This window comes from Hylobates moloch, unplaced genomic scaffold (assembly GCF_009828535.3).
Source record: "Hylobates moloch isolate HMO894 unplaced genomic scaffold, HMol_V3 SCAFFOLD_10, whole genome shotgun sequence".
Lineage (NCBI taxonomy): Eukaryota > Metazoa > Chordata > Mammalia > Primates > Hylobatidae > Hylobates > Hylobates moloch.
The window spans coordinates 81,249,894-81,274,445 of record NW_026652285.1 but is presented as its reverse complement, the minus strand read 5'-3'; the positions used below and the strand labels follow the sequence as shown (position 1 = coordinate 81,274,445).

Genomic DNA, 24,552 nt, shown 5'->3' with positions numbered 1-24,552 from the left:
TAATGAGAACTAGTCTTTTTGGATAAATTTAACTAATTTCTATGTTCTTCATTATATGTACAATGATAGAGAATTCTGATAACTCAAATACCTGAATCTAGATCTTTGTAACCACTGCTTATGTATTCAACACTAAATAGACTTTTGATTTTTCCATTGTTTGCCTATACCATTATAAATCTGTTCTTTTTTCAATTGCCCCCTGCCCTTCTCTTTTTTTCTTAAAGGCTCTATCACTCGACATGATATAGACTCACCGCCGGCTTCAGAGCGTGTTGTCAGTATTTACAAGTATGAAGACATTTTTATGCCATCAGCTGCCTATCAAACCTTCTCATCTCCATTTTGTTTGCTTCTGATTGTTGCTCTGACCTTCTACCTATTGATGGGAACCCCCTAACCACAGCTGCAGGGCCAACAGATTACATGGATTTGGAAGTCTTTAGTATAAATATATTTTTAAAAGAATATCCAGTATAATTTTAGCTTCAATTATTTAAGAAAAAAAACCTCATATAATTTCAGCTTTTTGGAAGAAAGAACAAGCTTCTTTTGTAGTCAAAGAAGATTGTTTAATAATGACCCTATACTTTTGGAATGTACTTACACCTTTTCTAAGCACTTTCAAATATGTTTTCTTATTTAACTTCACAACATCTCTGAGTTGGATTGATGAAAATTATGATTGCCATCTTCCTGAATGGGATTTGAGACCCAAAAAGACTGCCTTTTTATGATCCACATACCATATAACTTTGGCTAGAAATGACAAATAGAAAGGCAGAGAAAGAACTAGGTATAGAAATCATGTCTCAAAACAGTCTTTACTATGAGTGCTATAGCACAGAGGGTTATTTTGAATATTACTAGGGAGAACTTTACTGAATGTCATAAGTTCACAGTCAGCCTTTGGGCAGAAGAACTTTCAAATTTCTGTAAAGCAAAAGTGCTTTTGGATATTTACACAGCCAATGGGGAGATTGGAGGAAAATACAATGATATGAAAATAGTTCATATTTATTTGAAATTTTGGCCAAGCGCGGTGGCTCACGCCTGTGATCCCAGCATTTAGGAGGCCAAGATGGGCAGATCACCTGAGGTCAGGAGTTGGAGACCAGCCTGGCCAATATGGTGAAACCCCGTCTCTATTAAAAAGTATAAATATGAGCCAAGTGTGGTGGTGCACACCTGTAATCCCAGCTATCCGGGAGGCTGAGGCAGGAGAATTGCTGGAACCCAGGAGGCGGAGGTTGCAGTGAGCCGAGATTGTGCCACTGCACTCCAGCCTAGGTGACAGAGCCAGACTCTGTCTCAAAAATAACTAACTAACTAACTAAATAATATTTATTTGAAATTTCTTTTCAGTTAGAGAGTAGCTATGGGAAAACATTTTTACTGCTATTTGGAAAGGTTAGAGACCAAACTGTGAGCATTCCTGAAGATGTAAAGTTGTGTTAATCATATTAAAAAAAAAAAAAAAAGGAATTCTTAGCAGTTAGAATTTGAACTTTTCTACCACTGAATTTTATAAAACTAAGGTATTCATCTGTGGTTACAGTGAATTCTCTTGTCAGAGCCAGCATACGTTAAGTATGATTAAAAATGTATTTTTTTTTTTTGAGATGAATTTTCCCTCTTGTCGCCCAGGCTGGAGTACAATGGCGTGATCTCAGCTTCACTGCAACCTCCGCCTCCCAGGTTCAGGTGGTTCTCCTGCTTCAGCCTCCTGAGTAGCTGGGATTACAGGCATGTGCCACTATGCCTGGCTAATTTTTTTTGTATTTTTAGTAGAGATGGAGTTTCACCATTTTAGTCAGCTGGTCTCAAACTCCTGACCTCAGGTAATCCACCTGCCTTGGCCTCCCAAAGTGCTAGGATTACAGGTGTGAGCCACCGTGCCTGGCCTAAAAATATATTATATCAGACAAAACATCTTAGTAAAAATTTAGGGCATTTTAATAATAAGCCAACAGTTTTTGAGACTGTAGAGATTTTGAGTAGAATTTTTTTTATGAGGTGACTTTTTTAAAAAAAATTGAAAGTGGGAAAATGACTCATAAAGTGAATTCACCTAGAATATCCATTTAAAATGTTCAGACTTGTGGCTGAGCACGGTGGCTCACACCTGTAATCCCAGCACTTTGGGAGGCCGAGGCAGGCGGATCACCTGAGGTCGGGAGTTCTAGACCAGCCTGGCCAACATGGCAAAACCTTGTCTCTACTAAAAATTCAAAAATTAGCCGGTGTGGTGGCGCATGCCTGTAATCCCAGCTACTTGGGAGGCTGAGGCACGAGAATCACTTGAACCTGGGAGACAGAGCTTGCAGGGAGCCAAGATTGTGCCACTTGCACTCCAGCCTGGATGACAGAGGGAGACCCTGTCTCAAAAAAATAAGTAAAATAAAATGTTCAGGCTTATAAACTGGACAGGTAGTCAGCATAATTCATAATGCCTTGACATTAGGAGCCCCAAAGGACTCCTTTGTTCTTTGTTCCAAATGTCTGTGCTAACAGCCCATTTTGAGGAGAGAAGTCTGCAGGTATAGTTAGTGCTGCTGAGACATTTCCACTGTGGCATTCTAGAGTTCTCCGGCTTGCCCTTGTTGCTTTAAAGCTGATTCCAACTTCATGGGTTTTATGACTGAACAACACTGGTGGTTGTGATTTCTAATACCACCCTCCAGATTCATGTCACAGGTGAAAGTCTGCCTGTGGGGAGAGATTTCATATTCTCCTGGAGTTGAACCAAAATAAGGAAAACATCAACAAACACAGTTACCAAAAGCTTCCGAGGAGGGATGGAGGAGAAATACTGTTCATTGCAGATGGGGAGAAATTAAATGACATCAAGTGCATAATGGAACTGGGTAGGATTCAGACTCATGTTCCCTGGTTCAAGTCCTTGACTCCACTCTGGGCGTGGCTAAGTCTGGCCTGTGTCTCATCTTCTTAGCTCTAGTGGCTGTTTAGTAGTGAAGATACTGATATGCAGGCAGCCATGTTGTAAATAAGAAGCAAATATTTTTATATTTCTCTCTCTTATGTGTATAATATTTGAGCTATAAACAGGTTAAAACAAAAGAGAGACTTCAGCTTAGTAGCAGGCAGGGAAGGAAGAAGTGAATGCAGCTTCCTTCCGCTTACATTTCTAATCAAGCTAATTATTTCCCTAGTGATTTCTCATTTGATTACCGATTTTGCTTATTTGTGCTTAGAACTTTCAATGACATCTCAGTGCCATTAAGGTAAGATGCAAGCCATTTCTGTGACCTGCAATATCATCTTTTGCCACTCCTCCTCACTCGCTATGTCTTAGCAAGACTGAGAGGCTCTCAGTTCTTCAGACCTGCTCTATCTCACCTCTCATTTTGTTCATATTCTCCACCTCTTGTGCTTGATGAACTTCTATTCACCTATCAGGTCACAACTTAAATATTTTTTCCTCCAAATCTCTGGACTACATAGGTCCAGGCCCCTATCAAATGCTCCCATAGCACATTGGGCTTCCTCATCAACATGCTCATTATACTTTTCTAGAATTGCTGGCTTGTCCTCCTTATTATCTCCCTAATGCAGAGACCATTACTCATCATTGTAGCAGACATTTATCCATAGCAGGTACTCAGCAAACATTTGTGGAATGAATGTATGTGTGAAACTGTACTTCTATGGCAAGTTTGTTTGGTTCAGAGGGCTTGCATTTCATGTATATTAGGAGACTGGCCAACATTTTTATATTCTTCCTCCTGTGCTCAAACCATAAATAATTATGCTAGCAAACACTGAACTTTGTCTTTTGAAACATAAATAGAAACATCCTTAGTAACAGTACTAACAATAATCATTTTTCAGATATAAGAATTCACACCAGTGATACAGAATGGCCTTTAACTGTTATCTCAGAGAACTACCAATCGATAGACATGCTGAAGTGATAACTCTATAGACTTCAGTTTCATTCATCCCTACTTAATATAAGAGAATCAACTTCTATTTTATGTCTATAGTCCCATTTTCTAATATACTACTTGTCACAGAAGAGATGCCCAACCAATGTTTTTCGTAACGTACCTGAATAGTTTAATAATAATGCTAGTGAAATATATTTAGTGCTGTTCTAAGCACTTTACATGAATTAACTCATTTAATCCTCACCGCAACCATAGGAAGTAGATTCTATTATTTATCCAATTTTACAGATGAAAAAACTGAGGCTGGTCACTTGACATAAATTACCAGTGCTGGCCAGGACTTTAGAGACCATTTAAGCCAATGCTCTTATTTTACAGAGGTGCAGCTGAAGCCTAAGGAGGTGATATGATTTCCTACACATTCATGCACCTTCATGCACATCCATTAAAACTTTTATTAAATGGAACCCACTATCAACACTCCAATTAGCTAGGTGCCTTTTTTCCCCCATTTAGTAATTTACAATTAATCGGAGGACTTTTTATAGTTATATTTAGAGGAAAGGAGCATGTTTTACTCTATATCAACTTTCTTCTCTGCTTAAAAGCATTTTGATTCTTTATTTTACCAGTCGTTTTAGTTCTTTCAATAGGTTTAATATACAGATCAAACAAGACTTAAATACATTTTTAACAATTTAACAATTTAAAAGCTAATTGCCTAAAACCTAGGTCTCCTAACCTGGAGCCCAGTGCTTTTTTAATTGCTCCATTGAGTCAAAAGGTGAATATATAAACATGATTTCAGATAAAATGCAGAAGCTGTATTTAATTAAGTTGGCTTTTGTCATTAAAGAAATCAGAAAGTTTGGACAACTCAGGAATGGATTTCCATCCTAGATGGTATTTATTTACTACTATTTCTGGAATTAAGTTTACTGTCTATATTCAGGATTTTGCGCATAAGAGACGTGACCACTGAGGTTGTGTGTCATTCTTAGCTCTAGTCCAGGGGTCAGCAAACTTTCTCTGTTAAGGGTCAGATAGTAGTTTTTTGGCTTTTCTGTCTCTGTTTGGCTCTGCTATAAACAATACATAAATGAATGAGCATGGCTATGTTCCAATAAAACTTAATTGACACTGAACTTTGAATTTCGAATACTTTTCAAATGTCACAAATGTTTTCCTTTTGATTTTTTTCAGAAAGCCATTAAAAAAATCCAAAGACCATTCTTAGCTTGCAGGCTGCACAAAAACAGGAAGCAGGCTGGGTTTGCTTATGGACTGTGGCTTTCCCACCCTTGTTCTTAGATAGGGACACACCAATATATAATGATCAGTTGTAAAGGATACTGCCAGTAACATATTATTACTGGTTAGTTGTAAGAATATCAAAGTTAGTGAATAATTTGTTTTTAAAATAAATTATTGTTGATTTATTTTTATAAATAAATGGCATAGGGCATTCTCATGCTCTTGCATTCTAATATATTTTCTGGAATTGATGCAAAAGTGGTGGCAGTAAAGTACAGAGCTGGCTAAGCAGTAGTTTCGTCTTAAGTAAGTGTGGTGATCATGGACAACGATTACTGCTGAACTGCTCTTCATGGTAAGGATTTCAGTGTTTCAGAGTAATTCATTAACCTAGAGATGTTTTAAAAAGTTGTATCGGCCGGGCGCGGTGGCTCAAGCCTGTAATCCCAGCACTTTGGGAGGCGGAGGTGGGCGGATCACGAGATCAGGAGATCGAGACCATCCTGGCTAACACGGTGAAACCCCATCTCTACTAAACATACAAAAAAAATTAGCCGGGCATGGTGGCGGGCGCCTGTAGTCCCAGCTACTTAGGAGGCTGAGGCAGGAGAATGGCGTGAACCCGGGAGGTGGAGCTTGCAATAAGCCAAGATTGCGCCACTGCACTCCAGCCTGGGTAACAGAGCAAGACTCCGTCTAAAAAATAAATAAATAAACAAAATAAAAAGTTGTGTCAAAATCTGCTGCACCATGGGAGTGTTTTACACATGTGATGTGGCATCTACCTTATGTACCATAGTGGAAAAATGTTTGAGAACCACTGCACTAGGCCAAAGGCTGGGATGTGTATACTTTGCTGTCGTGTATAATTGTACGTCCTTGTTCTCTAAACAGAATAGGTTATGTCTAGTGAACAGTTAGGTGGTTCTCTATGTGTTTATATACACAGATGATCCCCGAATTTGGATGGTTCAACTTAAGAGTTTTCAAACTTACGATGATATGAAAGTGATATACATTTGATACACTCCTACAACTTACAATGGGGTTATGTCCCATAATTGTTTTGACTTATGATATTTTCAACTTACGATTGATGGTTTTACTGAGACATAACCCTCTTGTAACTTGAGGAGCATCTGTATATTTGTACATACATGATGGTGTGTGTTTATACACAAATGCCTGTATATACACACCATGAGGATTTGAAGGTCTTTGTCAAGGTTGTTTCTGTTTCTGATCTCTTGCCTACTTTAAAACCCAAGAGATAGAACATTATGCGTATTACAGGCAAAACTATGCTTGAGTTTATAGCAATGTAGTTTGTAGAAAGGATTCCTGGATCTTTTACTAAGCCTTGCCTCCTCCATTCAACATTATATGAATTGTTAAGAACATATAAAGTACCACTGTTGAATGTGACTTTTCTATACTGTTAGTTAAGAAACCAAGACTAGTGTTAGCTGAGTAACTGGCATGTTGATGCAACCTATACAGGTTTTGTATTTAATTAGTTTCCTTATTCAGTTGTTCAAGTATCCAGTTATTTAGTTTCAAGTTAGATTTCTTTGTTTTTATATTTAATAAAAGACTTGCATATAAGTTCCTCTTCATGAAAATAGTGGCTAGGCTAGTGTGATTTTAAGTATGTCTGGCAACTCAAAGTGTAACGGATTCATCAAGCTATTTGGGATTTTTAACATAAAATACACTGCTGCTTGATTAATGTGTTCAGTTTTCCCCTGGATATTTGCTATTAGGCTGATAGCCATTCAGTTGGATTCTTCTGGAGAGTAATTGATTCTTTAAGGTAATGGGGTGCTGCAGTGGGTGTAGCATTCACCCAGGTCACTAGAATCCTACCTGTTTCATCACATAGAAGGCCCTGGCCGTGGGGAAGAGTGAATGCAGCTTCTCCGGATGCCTTATTCCCACAGACATGCTGATATGCTGGAACAATCTGGCTCCAGGAGTATTAATATACTTTTTTGAGACTGTCTACAAAATACTATTTTGTAAAAACTATGCCTTTACATAGACATTGATAGGTTATATTTGTTTTATAACAATTGTGTACCTAATGTTCGATTGTGATTAATTTTGAGATTTATGTATATTTATAAGCCTATCTTATGTAAATTTTTACTCTAAGATGCGTGGCACATTACTAATAAAGACATGGATTTCTATTTATGTAAAGTAATTGTAGCAATATTCCTAGATGCTACCTAAATGATTGTTCTGTCCATTTGCCATCACAAATACTTTTATCTTTGGATGATTGTTAGTCAGAATATATCAATTAGATTTAAACTTTAAAATAAGAATTACAACATAGTTTGAAATTCTTCCTGTTGATGTAATTAAAGTTAGTTTATAATTCCGTATTGCTTTGCTCTGGTGCATTTTTCTTTTCTGTTTCTGGTTTTAAATCTTTCATCAGTAAAGTCACTCTCATTTCTTCCTGAATCTATAGACCTTGGAGAAGACCATAGCCTGTCTTGTCTGACAAAGAGGAAAATCATGTTGCTGTCATCAGGTAAAAATTCCCGTAGAGAAACAATTTGTAAAATACTCTTACATTTATAGCTTTGGTTTAATACTTTATTAGGTAGTGAATGGAGGCCTATAATCCCATTTCAAGTGTATCAGTTGGTTAATTGCACATGGCCAGCTCTAAGAATTTCAATAATCAGCCTTATTGGCAACTAAACCATATAATATGTTGAGAATAATTAGAGTTCAGTTGTAAAGCATAATGAATCATCAGGGAGGTCGTTGAGCTGCCAGTACTACAGGGGCTAGCTTGAGATCAAGGAATGACATGTTAAGAAAGAATCAGGCATTACCACATTCTGCATTTGAAGCTCTAATTTTCACCAAAAAACAAAAAAAATTCAAATGTTTTGTCCTTTGTTTAGTATTCTGCTTGTTCCATGTAGTATTTATTTTGCAGTATCCTGAGTGGATAGCCCGGCTATCAAACTTGATCCTGGCTAATGTTTGACTTGGAGATTTCTTAGGGCTCAGTCACAGGTACAAGGATCAGATGATCAGATGATAAGCTATAAGAAGAGACAGAGGAACTGCAATGGACATGAGAGTCGCCTGTGTCCAGGAGGTTAAGAAGTTTTAACCATTCATTCAATCAATCAATATTTATTTATTATTTTTTTTTAGACAGGGTCTTTCTCTGTCACCCAGGCCAGAGCGCAGTGGCACGATCAGAGCTTACTGCAGCCTCGACCTCCTGGGCTCAAGCGATCCTCCCACCTCAGCCTCCCAAATTGCTGGGATTACAGGTGTGAGCCACTACGCTCAGCCAATAAATATTTATCGAAGACTCTTATGTGCTGGTCTTTGTGCTAGACATTACACAGAGAGGACTCTAGGAAGAACAGTTCTTGATTTCTGCACCCACCCTGGGGATCACCCTGGGGGCCCGTTTGGAGAGTCAGACAAACACACACCATGACAGTACCTTCTGGCGAATGCAGTGGTAAGGAAAAGCTCAGGTCTGATGCTAAACCTGAATGGAGGTCCTCACCCAGCCTGGGGCAATTAGGAAAGCAGGTGGCGATACTGAAGTGAACCTTAAGGAAGGGGTGCTATGGACTGAACATTTGTTCCTCCCAAATTCATATGTTGAAACCCTAATCCCCAATGTGGTGGTATTTGGAGATGGAGCTTTTGGTAGGTAATTGGGCCGTGAGGGTAGAGCCCTCATGAATAGGATTAGTGTCCATATAAGAAGAGACAGGAGACAATTTGCTTCTTTTCTCCACTCCCCACCTTGTGAGTACACAATGAGAAATTGGCCATCTTTGAATGAGGAAGAGGGCCCTCACCAGAACCCAACAATGCTGGTACCTGCTCTCAGGCTTCCCAGCCTCCAGAACCATGAGAAAGAAATTTTTTGTTGCTGAAACCAGTCCGTCTGTGGTAATTTGTGACAGAAGCCTAAATTGATTAAGACAAAGGGGTAGAAATATGTTAGGCAAAGGGTGTACAGGGGCATCACCAAGAAAGGGGAGAACAACCCAACAGCCTCAGACGAAAGACCAGCAGGATGTATTCTGGAACCATTGTCATCTGACAAGGCTTATCTTAGTTTTCTATTGCTCCTGAAAACAGTTTCCACAAACATAGTGGTTTAAAACTACAGAAACACATTTTCTTACAGTTCTGGAGGCCAGAAATCTGAACTGAATCTTACACAGCTAAATTTAAGGTATTGGCGGGGCGCAGTGGCTCACACCTGTAATCCCAACACTTTGGGAGGCCGAGGTTGGTGGATCAGTTGAGGTCAGGAGTTCGAGACCAGCCTGGCCAACATGGCAAAACCCCATCTTTGCTAAAAATACAAAAAATTAGCTGGGCGTGGTGGCAGGCACCTGTAATCCCAGCTACTCGAGAGGCTGAGGCAGGAGAATCGCTTGAACCTGGGAGGCAGAGGTTGCAGTGAGCTGAGATCATGCCCCTGCACTCCAGTCTAGGTGACAGAGTGAGACTCCATCTCAAAATAAATAAATAAATAAAAATAAATATAAGGTATTGACAGGGCCGGTTCCTTCTGGAGGCTCCAGGGAATAGAATTCATTCCTTGTGTCTTTTAGGTTCTGGTAGCTGACCAAATTCCTTAGGCTGTGGCCTCATCACTCCAGTCTCTGTCTCTCTGGTCAGATGACCTTCTTTTCTTCTGTAGTCTAATCTCCCTCTGATAAAGACACTTGTGATTATATTTAGGGCCCACTGAAATAACCCAGGATAATTTCCTTATCTCAAGATCCTTAATTATACCTGCAAGGTGCCTTTGCAGCGTAGGGTAACGCTTCATAGGTTCTAGGAATTAAGGCTTGGTTACCTTTGGGGGTCATTATTCCTAGCATCACAAGGCCGGAGGATGAAGGATGAAGTGAGGATGGGGAGAGGTGAGGCAGGGTGAGCAGGGTCCTGTTCACAGAGGACCTTGCAAATCACGGTAAAGAACTTTGACACCTTCCCACAGGGGATAAGGAGGCTTGGGGAGAGACTAGCTTGTGTTTTAGAAAGATCATGCTGGCTTCCATGTTGATTGGAGTGGAGCAAGAGGATGAGCTTAAAGACTAGTTAGAGGCTGCAGTGACATCAGTGTGGTGCAGAGTGTACAAACATGTAGCACTTAGAATTCAAAACCAGCAGGACTTAATCTACACATAAAGATGGTTTCTTTACACATAAAGAAAAATTAGTCTGGCCCAGCGTGGTGGCTCATGCCCGTAATCCTAGCACTTTGGGAGGCCAATGCTGGAGGATTGCTTGAGCCCAGGAGTTTGAGATCAGCCTGGGAAACATGGCAAAACCCCATCTCTACCAAAAATACAAAAATCAGCCAGTCTCATAATTAGGTCTCAAAATAAATAAATAAATAAATAAATAAACAATCATTTTTTGTTTAAAAGAAAGATTAGGCAATTTTTTTTTTCAAGATAGAATCTTGCTCTGTTGTCCAGGCTGGCGTGCAATGGCACGATCTTGGCTCACTGCAATCTCCATCTCCTGGGTTCAAGCAATTCTCCTGCCTCAGCCTCCTGAGTAGCTGGGATTACAGGCACGTGCCACCAGGCCCAGCTAATTTTTTGTATTTTTAGTAGAGATAGGGTTTCACCATGTTGGCTGGGCTGGTCTCGAACTCCTTACCTCAAGTAATCTGCCCACCTCAGCCTCCCAAGTGCTGGGATTACAGGCTTGAGCCACTGCGCCTGGCCTAGTCTGGGCAATTTGAAATGCATCCACCATCTCCTGTTTTTCAGTTTTGCTCAGGTTTGCAGCAGAAGGCTGGTTGTTTATTCCACTGGGTGTCCTCAACCTTAGCGTGAGTATATTGTAGGGAATAGAACTAAGGAAGCAATGGGCTAAGATTTCCAAATCCTGAGCCCTAAGCCTTAAACTTCAACTATTCCAGCTAAAGCTTGAGCCATTCCTGTGAAGAGGGGGAACCACCAGTGATCAGCACTCAAGGCCAGCCACTTTCTAGAGAGGGAATTCTGGCTTTCAGTGCATAATTGTTCATCACAAAGTCCCACTTGCAATGCCCATCCTTCACACCAACCTTCTTCCCACCCTAGGAAGGGAAGGAGGTGTCTTGTTGCAGACTTTTAAAAAATTATATATCTCTACACTTCATTTTATTCATCTGGCCCTCTCCCGGGCACGTCAGTTTCATCAAGGTTGGTTGAATTGATTTGATAAGCTTTTCACTGAAACATTTCACTAACTGGTAAATCGTTCACATGGCACAACATTGTATGGGAGGTTAGCTGCAGCTGAATGGCACAGCGCAAAAGGACAGGAAAGCCTACCCTTGACTCAGTGAACTAGCAGGACCTGCACTGTGAGTAGGGGCCACATGTCTAGCTATGGGAGTGGGAGGGATGAGGGGGAAGTAGGTAGGGAGTCAGGCAAGGCCTGATGGTATCAGACTTGCTTGCACCATTTATCCTTCAGCCAATGAGATTTTAAAAAAATCTTGGCCTGTAATTCCAACACTTTTGGAGGCCAAGGCATGCGGATCGCTTGAGCTCAGGAACTTGAGACCAACCTGGGCAACATGGCCAAAACCTGTCTCTACCAAAAATACAAAAAAAATTAGCTGAACATGGTGGCATGTGCCTGTGGTTCCAGCTACTAGGGAGGCTGGGGTGGGAGGACTGCTTGAGCCTGGGAGGCGGAGGTTGCAGTGAGCCGAGATTGCGCCACTGCACTCCAGCCTGGGTGACAGAGAGACACTCTGTCTCAAAAAAAAGAGAGAGAGAGAAAGAATTCAGTGATAGTTCAGTGATAGATTAATAATGTTTGCCATGGACTTAGCAAAGGAAAGTAGTAATTCACATGCCATGCAATTGCCAGCCTTGGTTTACAGTAATTGTAATAAAAGACCTTGTTATAACTATTCCAGTAGTCACTGTTTGAATTCCTATTGTAAAGTAACCATCATAGCTGGGTTCAGTTCATGGCAGCTAAGTGCTGTGTATAAAGGGGCCCAAGGGAAGGTAAGTAATGACTACTCCGTGGCCAAATACCATATTAGTTATTTACATAAACTAGTTCTAGTCCTCACAACAGCTCTGCAATGTAGATTTCTTATCTCTCTTGTACAAATAAGGAAACATGCTCAGTAAGTTAATTTATCCAAGGGTATACAGCAAGAAAGCAGTAGAGCCAGGATTATAATCCAAATCTGTCTGCCTTAAAAGCTTGAGTTCTTTCCAGCACATCTTGCAGCCTCTACAATAATATGGTGTCTACTCACTTTTTAAAATTTTTTTTAAAAAGTGTGCAAAGTACTGGAGCAAATGCAAAGAAGCTTATTGATGACTTTTGATCTAATGGGGAATTCAGATATTTGTGAAAATGATTACAATATAATGTGTTTGGTACTTGAGAAGAGGTAGCTGTAAGTGCTACACAGTAAAGGTAGCTGCTAAGTTTCCCTGGATCAGGAAAATTCCACAAAGGAGAAGATTTTGAGCTGAGGCTTGAAAGATGAATGGGAATTATCCAGATAGGCAAGAGGGAAGAGCTGGGGCTCATTCATCTAGGGCATTATGTACCATGCAAAAGCTTCCATTCTTTTTGCAATGGGGAAGCACCAGCAATTCACTTTTAGCAAAAGAGTGACATGACTGTCTATTTTAGAAATATAATCCTTGTAGTGAGAGGGACAAGACTGGGAGCAAAGACACCTATTAGGAGGCACCACAAAAGTGGTGAAGGTGCAGACTGGCGAGTTATGTATCTGGAAGGCTGGTCCTATGAATATAGAAAAGATGTCCAACGTATGGTTGTTGGTCTAAGGAGCTCAATGTGCTCTTGGCAGTTGTTGTACAACTGCACGGGATGCCAAACGTAAATAGTGCCCCCAAATGTGAATTGTATCCCTGGAATTGTGCAAAGTGGTGGCCCTGGACCATGGAGAGATACCACAATGTCCTGGGTAGAGCCTTGCTCTGTCGCCCAGGCTGGAGTGCAGTGGAGTGATCTTAGCTCACTGCAACCTCTATCTCTCAGGATCAAGTGATTCTCCTGCCTCAGCTTTCTGAGTAGCTGGGATTACAGGTGCCCACCACCATGCCTGGCTAATTTTTGTATTTTTAGTAGAGATGGGGCTTCACCACTTTGGCCAGGCTGGTCTTGAACTCCTGACCTCAGGTGAACCGCCTGCCTTGGCCTCCCAAAGTGCTGGGATTACAGGTGTGAGCCACCGTGCCTGGCCTCTGGGTGTTTAATATATGTTATCCTCCAATTTAATCTTTACTGCCACCTGATGAACAAGGATCATGCACCATTTATAAATGAGGAAAATGAGCTCAGAGATGCTATGTAACTTGTCCAGGATTATACAGATAATAAGTGGCAGATTTGGAATCTGAATGCATGTCACCCTGATTTCATTTTCACATGATCACTTCTTCTGCATTGTACATACTACCTTATACACAACGCACATACCACATTGTAAGCACTGGACTTTGTACAAAGCAGATACTCAGCACACCTTAGTAAATGTTTGTGGAGACACTTGGAGAGCTCTAAAACAGACACAATGCTGGAGAATCTTCTCCCTGCCTGTGTTTGTAATATCTCTGGTGGATGTTATCTTGATACCTTGGGAGTATCAGTTGTTTAAGAGATACCCCTTATCTTTTCTAGGATCAAACTTAGAGTTACCCCGAGAGTCACTGTCAGATTCTCACATGTCAGAGACACGGTGCTGCTGCTTTATACATACTTTCTTATTTCACCTTCACAGCAACCATTTTTATAAATCAGGAAGCTTTCTGTTTCAAGTAATAGAAACCTAACTAAAACTGGCTTAAAATATTACAAAATTCATTCATTCATGCAACTGGAAAGCAAGAGGCAGTGTGGTCTCCAGGGTCAGCTTGATCCACTACTCTGAATGTCTTTCACTTCTACTGTATCCTGCGTGCCGATGGAGGCTGTTTGTCCCGGAGGTTGCTGGAGTGAGTTGTCATGTTAAGGCCAACAGAGAGAACCCAAGTAGCCTTGTATTTTGGAGGAGACACCTAAAATCATATGACCTTTGACCTAGAGATTTGAGTGGACAATGGGCTTCTTTCTCAAATTCAGTTTTTAGGTCCTATGTTCCAGTATTTTAATTTTTCTCTGCTCTCAACCACATGGATGCTCAGTAGAAACATCCCCAGCTTTGAATATCATTTCTCGCAGGAAGCAGACAGGCTTTTTTTGAAAGGACGCCACTCATTCATTCTCTTGCTCAGCAAACACTGAGCTCCTACTCAGTACGTCCTATGCTGTGCCAGGTGCTGGGCCCACGGAAATGAAGAAAACCCAGTCCCTGCTCTCAAGGAGCTCTGTAGGGAGACAGACACAGAAACCACTAACTTTGACCACAGTGTGGTGAGGACAATCACAGGAGGGGTGAGTGAAACCCTGTGTGAACCCAGCCTTGTGCTAGGCCACATAAAGACTAGTCTAGTTAGATTCTAGTGCTTCAGCCTTCATTTCTGTTAGAGTTCCATTGACTAGAAATGCTGAGTGACACCTGTCGGTCCTATGGCTTTGGCCATTAGAACAATCTTGAAATGTTCAGCAATTTTCACTTTCACTGAGACTTGGAAGCAAAGCACCATGACAGGGCATTTTTGTGATTTGCTGAGTTGTTGCTAAACTGTGGCCCAACACAATTTAGGCAGCATTAACACCCCATGTCCTGTCCCGTTTCGGCTTGCATCCACTGATAAATGCTTCTGTTGTGTAACATGGGAGCTCTCATTTTGTAACTAGAGGAAGAGAGTCTTTGGTTGGAGTAGGACAGAGAGGAGGGTTCAGTCTTTGTTCCCTCACTGACCCATTGGATGGGTTTTGAACCCATGTGGTTAGACGACTGAAGTCCAGACATGGAAGGAACTATTCACGAGAGGAGTTATAAACACTGGGCACTGCTGGGCACCGTGGCTCATGCCTGTAATCCCAGTACTTTGGGAGGCTGGGGTAGGTGGATCATTTGAGGTCAGGAGTTCAAGACCAGCCTGGTCAACATGGTGAAACCCCGTCTCTACTAAAAACACAAAAAATTAGCCGGGTGTGGGCATGCGTGCCTGTAATCCCAGCACTTTGGGAGGCTGGGATAGGTGGATCACTTGAGGTCAGGAGTTCAAGACCAGCCTGGTCAACATAGTGAAACCCCGTCTCTACTAAAAACACAAAAAATTAGCTGGGTGTGGTCATGTGTGCCTGTAATCCCAGCTACTCGGGTGGCTGAGGCTGGAGAATCGCTTGAACCCAGGAGGCAGAGGTTGCAGTGAGCTGAGATTGCATCACTGCGCTCCAGCCTGGGTGACATAGCAAGACTTCATCTCAAAAAAAAAAAAAAAACAAAAAACTAAAAACTAAAACATTGGCACACTGACCTGCTTTAGGGCTTGGGTGACAAAATATTTGTCAAGTGAGGGAGAAAGACTTCTTTCCCTTATCAGGATTAAACCCAGCTCTGTTTTGGTACCTTGCGGGTTAGAAGTTTGAGAGTATCCAGGATTTGGGGATAATGATAGAGTCACTGGAAATCTTCCGATGGGCACTAGACTCAGTGAGCTATGTGGGCAGCAGGGTGGTTGGTAGCAGCTGACTCATGTCTCTGGGTATATGTGAGGCACCCCTTTTGGGACCCCCCCCATAGAAATCACCAAGGACTTTTTAGGAAGGAGGTTGAGGCCTTTGCTATTATGTAGATGGGAGCTTAAGTCAGTGTAACATGGACTGAAGGCAAATGTGACCATACTTTGTAACTGTAATCCCAGAAAGCCTGAACAAATAAAGAAGCAAAGCAAAATGTAGGAGTCAAACTGTAACTGAGTAACCTCACTTTTTCTGAGACAGAGTTTATTTCTTCTTTCTTTCTCTCTTCTTTTCTCATTCCCCCAGTTTCTCACTTCCTACTTAGCCCTTTAAAAAGGCAAATGTAGGCCAGGTGCGGTGGCTCACGCCTGTAATCCCAGCACTTTGGGAGGCCGAGGTGGGTGGATCACCTGAGGTCAGGATTTCGAGACCAGCCTGTTCAACATGGTGGAACCCCCTGTAAAAAAAAAATTAGCCTGCCATGGTGGCGGGTACCTGTAATCCAGCTATTTGGGAGGCTGAGGCAGGAGAATCTCTTGAAGCCAGGAAATGGAGTTGCAGTGAGCCGAGATCGCACCATTGCACTCCAGCCTGGGTGACAAGAGCGAGGCTCTGTCTCATAAATAAATAAATAATTTAATAAAGGTAAATATAGCCTTTTACCTTGTCTTCACCAGACAGTCCCTACAGGGCAAGTTCATCTAACTATGTTCTTAGGAGCTCCAGAAAGGAACTCCCACCCACCAGGAGGATGCCTCAAGAGATAACATCCAATTTTACAAAACTCCCTCCCACTGGGAGACTGTCTTGAGAAATATGAAACTCTCTTCCATCTGGGGGGTTTTTGGCTTAGTCCTGCCAACGAAGGTGCCAGCAGTCACCAAATTGACCGCCCAGTAGGTAAGGCATGTAAACCCCTCCCCCGACAACTGCTTGCTTCCTTGGCTTTAAAAGTGCCTGCTTTCTGCTCCACAATTGAAACAGTACCCTTAGGTAGGAAACCTGTACTTCTTCCCCTAAGCTAGCTTTGGAATACATCACTTTCTTTATACCAGACCTTGCTCTTGTTAATTGGAATCTGCAAGTGGTGAGCGACTAAACCTGCGTTTTGGTTACAAAACTCCAAAGGCCATCTGAAATACTGAGACCTAAAACTTACAATTGAAATGGTTAGGGAATTACTTTTTCCTTTACTTCCTTTACTAAATCCCTTTGTCTCCAAATCTATCAAGCAATAGTTTCTTTGTCTGCAAACTGTGGATTATGATACCTGTGTTGTCTGCTTTAGAAGGGAAACAAAAATTATGTTGAAATTAATAGGAATAATTATTGAAACAGGAAAGGGACAACTTGCAGGGTTTGAAGCAATCACATGTTGAGTCCTCAGTCAAGGCTTTCTTATTTTTTTTTTTAATCAAAATGTTGAATGGGGTATTTTATGGGTAGCAGGCTTGGATCCCAGCACTTTTCCAATAGGAGAACAGAAGCACCTTGTACCGCCCCAGAGTTTCCCTTTCCCCCACACAATAACCCAAAAGCAAAAGCTGTTATTATTATCATCGCCATGTGACTGAGGAAAACTTGAGATTGGAGGCTTAACTGACATGACATCAAGTTTCAAAAAGAAAGTGGCAGTTTGAGACTTTGATCTACGACTCTTTTAAGAGTTTAGATTGCGTCCACAGCGAAACCTGCACAAACAGTCGTCAACAGCGGCTGCAAATTACAGGCTTACGAGGAACGTTTGAAAAATGCCAACAGTTCTTTCCTCAGGCCAAATACTATGGTAGATAAAAGTATAGCCTTTGAAGCTAGAATCCCTGAGTTTGAATCTTGCCTGTGCCACTTGATAGCTGTGTGACTCTGGCTACGTACTTAACGGCTGTCTCAGTTTTTCTGTTTGTAAAATGAGGATAATAACACCTTCTTTGTAGGGTTGTTCTAAGGATTAAATGAGTTAACAGGAGTGAGACACTTAGAATAGGGCCTGTTATATGGTAATCTCTATTTAAAATCCTGTCAGATACACCAAAGCAAACACTTTAAAAGTATCTGTTAAATAAATCAGTAAAACAGAATCGGGGCATTGGTTCTTTAAAAGTACTCCCCCACGGTATTCTAGTATGCAGCTTGGGTTTTAATATCTGAATGTGGCGCCTTTTCTCGCCTCGCGAGAAATTGACATTAACGAATGAGTGAAAGGAGCTTTTTTTTTCCCCCTCCGGGAAGATGTAGACCCTACAAACTTGTTACCTAGGGCCTGCGTACACCAAGGAGGCTGAGGCGGAGGCGTTCTCCCCATTCCCCTTTGGGAGTTGTAGTTTCCTGTAAGTGCTTGCTGGGTCTGTAAACCAGCGGAGAACTACAGCTCCCACAATCTCGCGCGCCTCCCGCCCTGCTTCCCGCCCGCGATTCTCTCCCGACTCCCATTACCGCCCCTCGGGGGCGGCTGTGGCGGAGGAATGATGGCCGACGGCGGCGGCCCTAAGGAGGCGCCAAGCCAGCGGGGCTCTCCTGGGCCGGCGCCGCGGGTCCCGCGCGCGGTCGGGCCGAGTGGCGGTGGCGGGGAGACCCCGCGGACCGCGGCGCTGGCGCTGCGCTTCGACAAGCCCATCAAGCAGGCCTTTTACAACACCGGGGCCGTGCTGTTCGTGTGCCTGTGCTGCGGCGCCGCGGTACTGGTCTACTTCATCCTGGAGGCCTTCCTGCGGCCGCTGCTCTGGGCCGTGCTGTGCGGCACTTTTCTGCACCCCTTCAAGAGCTCGCTGACGCGCCTGGGCCGCCACTGGCTGCAGCGCCTGCACCGCGCGCACACGCCCATCGTCCTGGCCGCGCTGCTGCTGCCGCTCTGCTTCGTCGACTACGGCGTCGAGGCCCTGGGCGAGCAGGCGCTGCGCCGCCGCCGCCTGCTCCTGCTGCTCGGCGCCGGCGGCCCGCTCCTGTACGGCCTCTACTGCCTCGGCAGCTACCTGGGCGTGCAGGTGCTGCTGGTGCACGCTGCCACGCTCATCTGCCGCGGGCTGGACTACTTCAGCAGCCTGTGGGTGAGTGAGCGGCAGTCCGCCCCCGTCCCCCGCCCGTGGTCCCGGCGCACTGGGGTGCAATCGTGCAGCGGTTCTTCCGGGTGCAGGGGCGACGAGGGGCCACACCTGTGCTGCAGTGACCGTCCGTCTCCGCTTTCCTTCTCACACCTCAGGAATTTGGCGCACATTCTTCCAAAAAGAGGGCGGGCGTGATTTGGAACAGCCTCCCTGCTTTCCGCCTTGTTTCAATCCTAATAGGCCCTCTTAGGGGGACAGTGCCCTGGATTGAGAATCGCTATAACGCTTTGCAGAGAAAGGCCTCAGAGCATGGCATTGGGGCTTGGTTTTACTCCTGGTTGGAGAGGGCGGGGATGCTTCGGCCACCCTCAGTTCTGCGCATCTGAATGTCAGAGCTGTAAGGGACCTTAGAGATTCTAGGCCAACTTGCCATCCTGCAGATAGGAAAGGTGACCTCTTACCAGGCTAGGGCTACTTAGGGACAAAGAGGGGTCTGGGTGTCTTAGATTTCTCACAAGTCCTAAAACAAAGCTTGCTTCACTGGCTGGTGCTGCCTCTCAGTTCAGGCGATTTCTGTATAATTTGTGCAAGGCACTGGGTGCTGAGCCGCCTGTGCCTCTTCCTCTCCACGCTTTACTTTTTGGTAACTATTTTTGTTGTGCAGGGACTGGTGTACCACAGCACACCTCCTCCTATCTGGAGTAAAGCAGCTGACCGCGTGAAGGAGAGAGACGTAGATTTGTGATGCTTGGATTACCCTGAGCTTACTCTTAGAAAACCAGGGAGCTTTAGAATTGGAAGGGATTTCAAAGATAATCTAGTGACACAATTCCTAACTCAGACTATATTGTGGACTAGTTAATTATCCCCATATTTAACTGGGGACTGTTAAAAACAAGTGGAGATTTAGTGCGTAAGAATGCCAATTGATTCATAAACAGTACCATTTACAGATAAATTTGATTCACTTTTTTCGTCAGTGAAATAAAGTTCAGTGTACCTTGACATCATTAAGTTGCAAAATATTAATTCCCCTTATCTGTCCAGCAGTGTTTTGGCTTGCCTGAGGTTATTGGCAGAGTGATGAATGACCCAAAACACCCTTCTTCTCTTGTTCCCTCAATACCACCTCTTGGTTCATGTTTAAAGTTGATCGAGCATATGTTAGGTATTGGGCTTTGTGAGAGATTTAAAAAAGAACTAAGATAGAGGTCCCGTCTTTAAGGTACATATAATCCTATATGAACATATTCTAATGGAGATGACAGACATACAGATAAATGTTCATGACTCATCAGTTATGGGCCACAGGCCCAGAGAATGTGATTGGTCCAGAGTCACACAGCTCATGAGCAAATCTGTGGTTCACTTTTATGGAGGCCCAGTTCAGCGCTCTTTATCCTTTATCTTGCAGTTTCACAATTCAGCTAAGTGGATCGAATGCTTCTTATCTAGAAGGCAGAACACTATGTTCTAAGAAAAATATGTTTGGTTATTTTCCTCAAGAAGTTCAGTTTTGTCAAAGACATTTATAGATTCTGCTAACATTTTTGGCTGTTGATACTGCTCAAGAAGCATATCCATCAAATTATAGGAAATCAGAAAAGAAAGGCCTGCCATATGTAAATAGAATATTTTCATACTAGAGTAAGAAGTTGAATACCTAAGTAATTTGGCATGATTATGAGGCATTTCAACCAGTCTCTCTCAGATACTCAGTGGAAAGAGTTGAGCACTTGTAAAGAAACATCCACAGCTCAGCGTATACCTTTGAGTATCTTTTTACTGAAGATAAACCCTCATCTTTGTATTTCATTTGTGTGGGTTGCGGATGAGTGGAAGAGAAGTAGGGGCCAACATTGATTAGACCTGGGAGTGGGAGAAAGAAGGTCAAACCAATTAATGATTTTTTAAAAGCTTGAAATTGGCCGGGCGCGGTGGCTCATGCCTGTAATCTCAGCACTTTGGGAGGTCGAGTCGGGTGGATCACCTGAGGTTAGGAGTTCAAGACCAGCCTGGCCAACATGGTGAAACCCCGTCTCTACCAAAAATACAGAAAAAAAAAAAATTAGCTGGGTGTGGTGGTGGGCACCTGTAATCCCAACTATTTGGGAGGCTGAGGCAGAAGAATCACTTGAACCGGGGAGGCAGAGGTTGGAGTGAGCCGAGATTGCACCACTGCACTCTATTCTGGGTGACAAGAGCGAAACTCCGTCTCAAAAAAAAAAAAAAAAAAAAAAAAAAAACCTTGAAATTCAGCTGTTTGGCTCAAGTGTTGGGAGCAAGGAAAAAGAGAGGGTTAAAAAAAAAACTCAACATAAAAGAGTATGAGTTAAGTATTTGTGAGTAGGGAGTGGTAGAAGGGCTAAATTTGAAAGAGAACCTTCAGGTCAATCTGAGTTTAAGAGAAACAAGGCATGGAGTTGCATTCTGCTCAAGCAGCACTTAAGGGTGGATGGTTGGATTGGGGTGAGGTGTACCTGGGAAGACAAGGAATCCTTGTTCTCATCCAAAAGTGCTGATTAAGGCCAGGTGGCGTTGCCCACACCTGTAGTCCCAGCACTTTGGGAGGCCCACACAGGTGAATCGCTTGAGTCCAGGAGTTCGAGGTCAGCCTGGCCAACATGGTAAAACCGTCTCTACTAAAAATACAAAAAATTAGCCAGGCATGGTGGCGCACACCTGTGGTCCCGACTACTCGGGAGGCTGAGGCAATCTCTTGAACCTAGGAGCTGGAGGTTGCAGTGAGATGAGGTTGTGCCCGTACACTCCAGCCTGGGTGACAGAGCAAGACCCTGTCTCAAAAAAAAAAAAAAAAAAAAAAAAAAAAAAAAAAGTGCTGATTAAAGGCCATGCACAGTGGCTTAATGCCCTTAACCCTAGCACTTTGGGAGGCTGAGGGAGGATTGTCTGAGCCCAGGAGTTTGAGACCCGCCTGGGCAACATAATGAGATCTCCCCTGCCCCCAATCTTTTAAAATAAGAAAGTGCAGTTTAAGGACTGACATTAAGTGAAAGTAGGTTATGTGACTGGGCAGGAGGCCCACTCTGGAACTTTTCCATCCCACAGTTCACAGCGGTTTGGCTTTATGAGCCCAAGCAGGGCTGCCTGGTATGGAACATGGTCTTTATGCTTTCTAGGCTGCTTTAATCATGAGCCTGCTGCTGAAGAGCAGTATAGATGAGAGAGGCAGAGAGAAAAGTTACCTTTAAGTGAATCCCTGTTTTGATGACTTGACAGTTCATCCATTTAAGATCCAACTTTTGAGCATCTGCCACGTCCCAGGCACTAGATTAGGTTCTTTTACATGGGTGTTATGTCATTCTCACAATGTCCTATGAGGTAGGAGGGAGGGATTTCATATGTGAGAAAACTAATTCAGAGATTGATCTGTTCATGCTGTCAGTAAATGGCGTTCAATAGACCTAGCAGCAGTTGAAGTCCTGCTGTTATCAAAACTCTTTGTAGTAACCTTCAATAAGGATTTTTAAAAAGTTTTCCCTAATACATTGTGTTTAATTATTTTTAATGGATTCTAGGCCAGATGCGGTGCCTCACACCTGTAATCCCAGCACTTTGGGAAGCCGAGGCAGGCAGATCACCTGAGGTCAGGAGTGCGAGACCATCCTGGCCAACATGGTGACACCCCGTCTCTACTAAAAATACAAAAATTAGCCGGGTGTGGCGGCCGACGCCATAATCCCAGCTACTCTGGAGGCTGAGGCAGGAGAATTGCTTGAAGCCGGGAGGCAGAGGTTCTAATGAGCCTAGATCGCGCCATTGCACTCCAGCCCGGGCGACAGAGCGAGACTGTGTCTCAAAAAAAAAAAAAAAAAGATTCCAGTTACTAGGAAAAAATCAGAAGAATATCAGCATTCTAGTCATCTAGAAACCTTACTCATCTCTCTTCTTTCTTCTCTTTCATTTTTATATCTATGCAGTTTTCCAGGTCCCATCAATTTTCCTTTTTAGTGTCTTTGGGACCTGTGTTTTTCTTTTTTCTTTTTTTCTTCTTATATTTTGGGATGGAGTTTTGCTCTTTGCCCAGGCTGGAGTGCAATGGTGTGATCTCGGCTCACTGCAAGCTCTACCTCCCCGGTTCAAGCAATTCTCCTGCTTCAGCCTCCCGAGTAGCTGGGATTACAGGCACCCACCACCACGTCCGGCTAATTTTTGTGTTATTTTTAATAGAGGCGGGGTTTCACCATGTTGGCCAGACTGGTATCGAACTCCTGACCTCAGGTGATCCACCCTCCTTGGCCTCCCAAAGTGCTGGGATTACAGGCATGAGCCACTGCGCGTGGCCCGGACCTATGTTTTTCTTCGTCACTAGTTTTTCTTTCTAGTTCAGTTCCTCTTCACGTCACTTGTAGATTTCTTCAGTCTCCTAAAACTCCATGCTTCTTACAAGTGAAAAACTAATCATTTATGGGATGAGTAACTCTTTTTCAGCAGTTTCAAGTATGTTAGGAGATTGCACTGACTTAGTGACTTCAGAACACTTAAAAAAAAAATCAGCTGTTGTACCAGGTTCACATGTTACTCAGTTCTTGGCATCTTCCCATGGTGGAGTTGTGCAAGGTAAATTTGAAAAAGCTGATGGCGTGCCCTGCTCCACCATTTCTCTCTGTTGGGGGGCATTCTGATCTTCCTCATTCTGTTAATTTAGACTTGGTGGAAAATTTGAAGACCATTTAGTTTTTGCAGTAGTAATAGATTTGTTTGTTCTGTGGTCTCTGATCCCATTGTTTCCATCTTTTTAAAGAAGCATGAGGTGGAGAGAGTAGTGGCTGAAAGATAAAAACACCTTAAGTTCTAAACTTGGCTCTCCTGGTAACTAACTTTGTGACCTTGGGCAGACCAGGGCCCTCCTCTGGGACATTCAGTCCCAATTGTGTAAAGTGAGGGGTTGGCTTGAACAATTTCTAAGATTTCACGATGTTCTATTTTACAGATCACAAGAGGCTCTCCAGCAGTGGACGTTAGTCAGCCATTCACTACTGACACCGTTCCACTTTTAAACGCATTTCTAGGTTTGTTTCTGCTTGCCTGGCAGCAATAAACGAGAGGAAAGTTTCTAGTGCTTAGTTTTCTCAGTTAAAGAAGACCTTGAATATAAAAATTGTTGACTCTAAGTTGCCATATGACAAAGAGAACGGTTTTCACATTAGAATTAAGTGGATAATTTAAGGACCCGAAGCAGTTGCTGCCTGAGGCTATGATTAGGGCTGTGGCTCCATAACTTGGGAGGTTTGTAGTTGTGGTGTTTTTGTTTTGTTTTGTTTTTGGGACGGACTTACACTCTTGTTGCCCAGGCTGGAGTGCAATGGCGCATTTTCGGCTCACTGCAACCTCTGCCTCCTGGGTTCAAGTGATTCTCCTGCCTCAGCCTCCCGAGTAGCTGGGATTACAGGCGCCTGCCACCATGCCTGGCTAATTTTTTGTGTTTTTAGTAGAGACAAAGTTCCACCATGTTGGCCAGACTGGTCTCAAACTCCTAACCTCAGGTGATTCCCCTGCCTTGGCCTCCCAAAGTGCTGGGATTACAGGTGTGAGCCACTGCACCCTTCCTGTAGTTTTATTCTGTCTAAAAAAAGCTTAGGAAACTGTTCTGCAGAAATGTGTAACAGAAGCAACCAAGTTGTTTTTCCAGTTAATGCCCAGATGACAATAAATGAAACAAAGATGGTTGAAAAGGCAGT

At 43.0% G+C, this 24,552-nt stretch overlaps 2 protein-coding genes across 3 annotated transcripts in view; both read left to right on the top strand.

Annotated features, from left to right (window-relative positions):
- FRRS1L (ferric chelate reductase 1 like) overlaps window positions 1–7,555 on the top strand; it is a 36,325-nt gene extending 28,770 nt beyond the window's left edge. Inside the window, exon 5 of the mRNA XM_032164818.2 lies at window positions 228–7,555. Within this exon, the coding sequence (XP_032020709.1) occupies window positions 228–400 (173 nt within the window). The 3' untranslated portion in view covers window positions 401–7,555. The remainder of the gene's footprint in view (window positions 1–227) is intronic.
- A 10,676-nt stretch (window positions 7,556–18,231) lies between these two features.
- The window catches only part of TMEM245 (transmembrane protein 245), a 112,258-nt gene continuing 105,937 nt past the window's right edge, over window positions 18,232–24,552 (top strand). Inside the window, exon 1 of one of the 2 annotated variants that reach the window (XM_032164816.2) lies at window positions 18,232–18,853. In XM_032164816.2, coding sequence (XP_032020707.1) covers window positions 18,272–18,853 — 582 coding nt within the window. In that variant the 5' untranslated portion in view covers window positions 18,232–18,271. The remainder of the gene's footprint in view (window positions 18,854–24,552) is intronic. The other variant, XM_032164815.2, reaches the window with a different exon arrangement.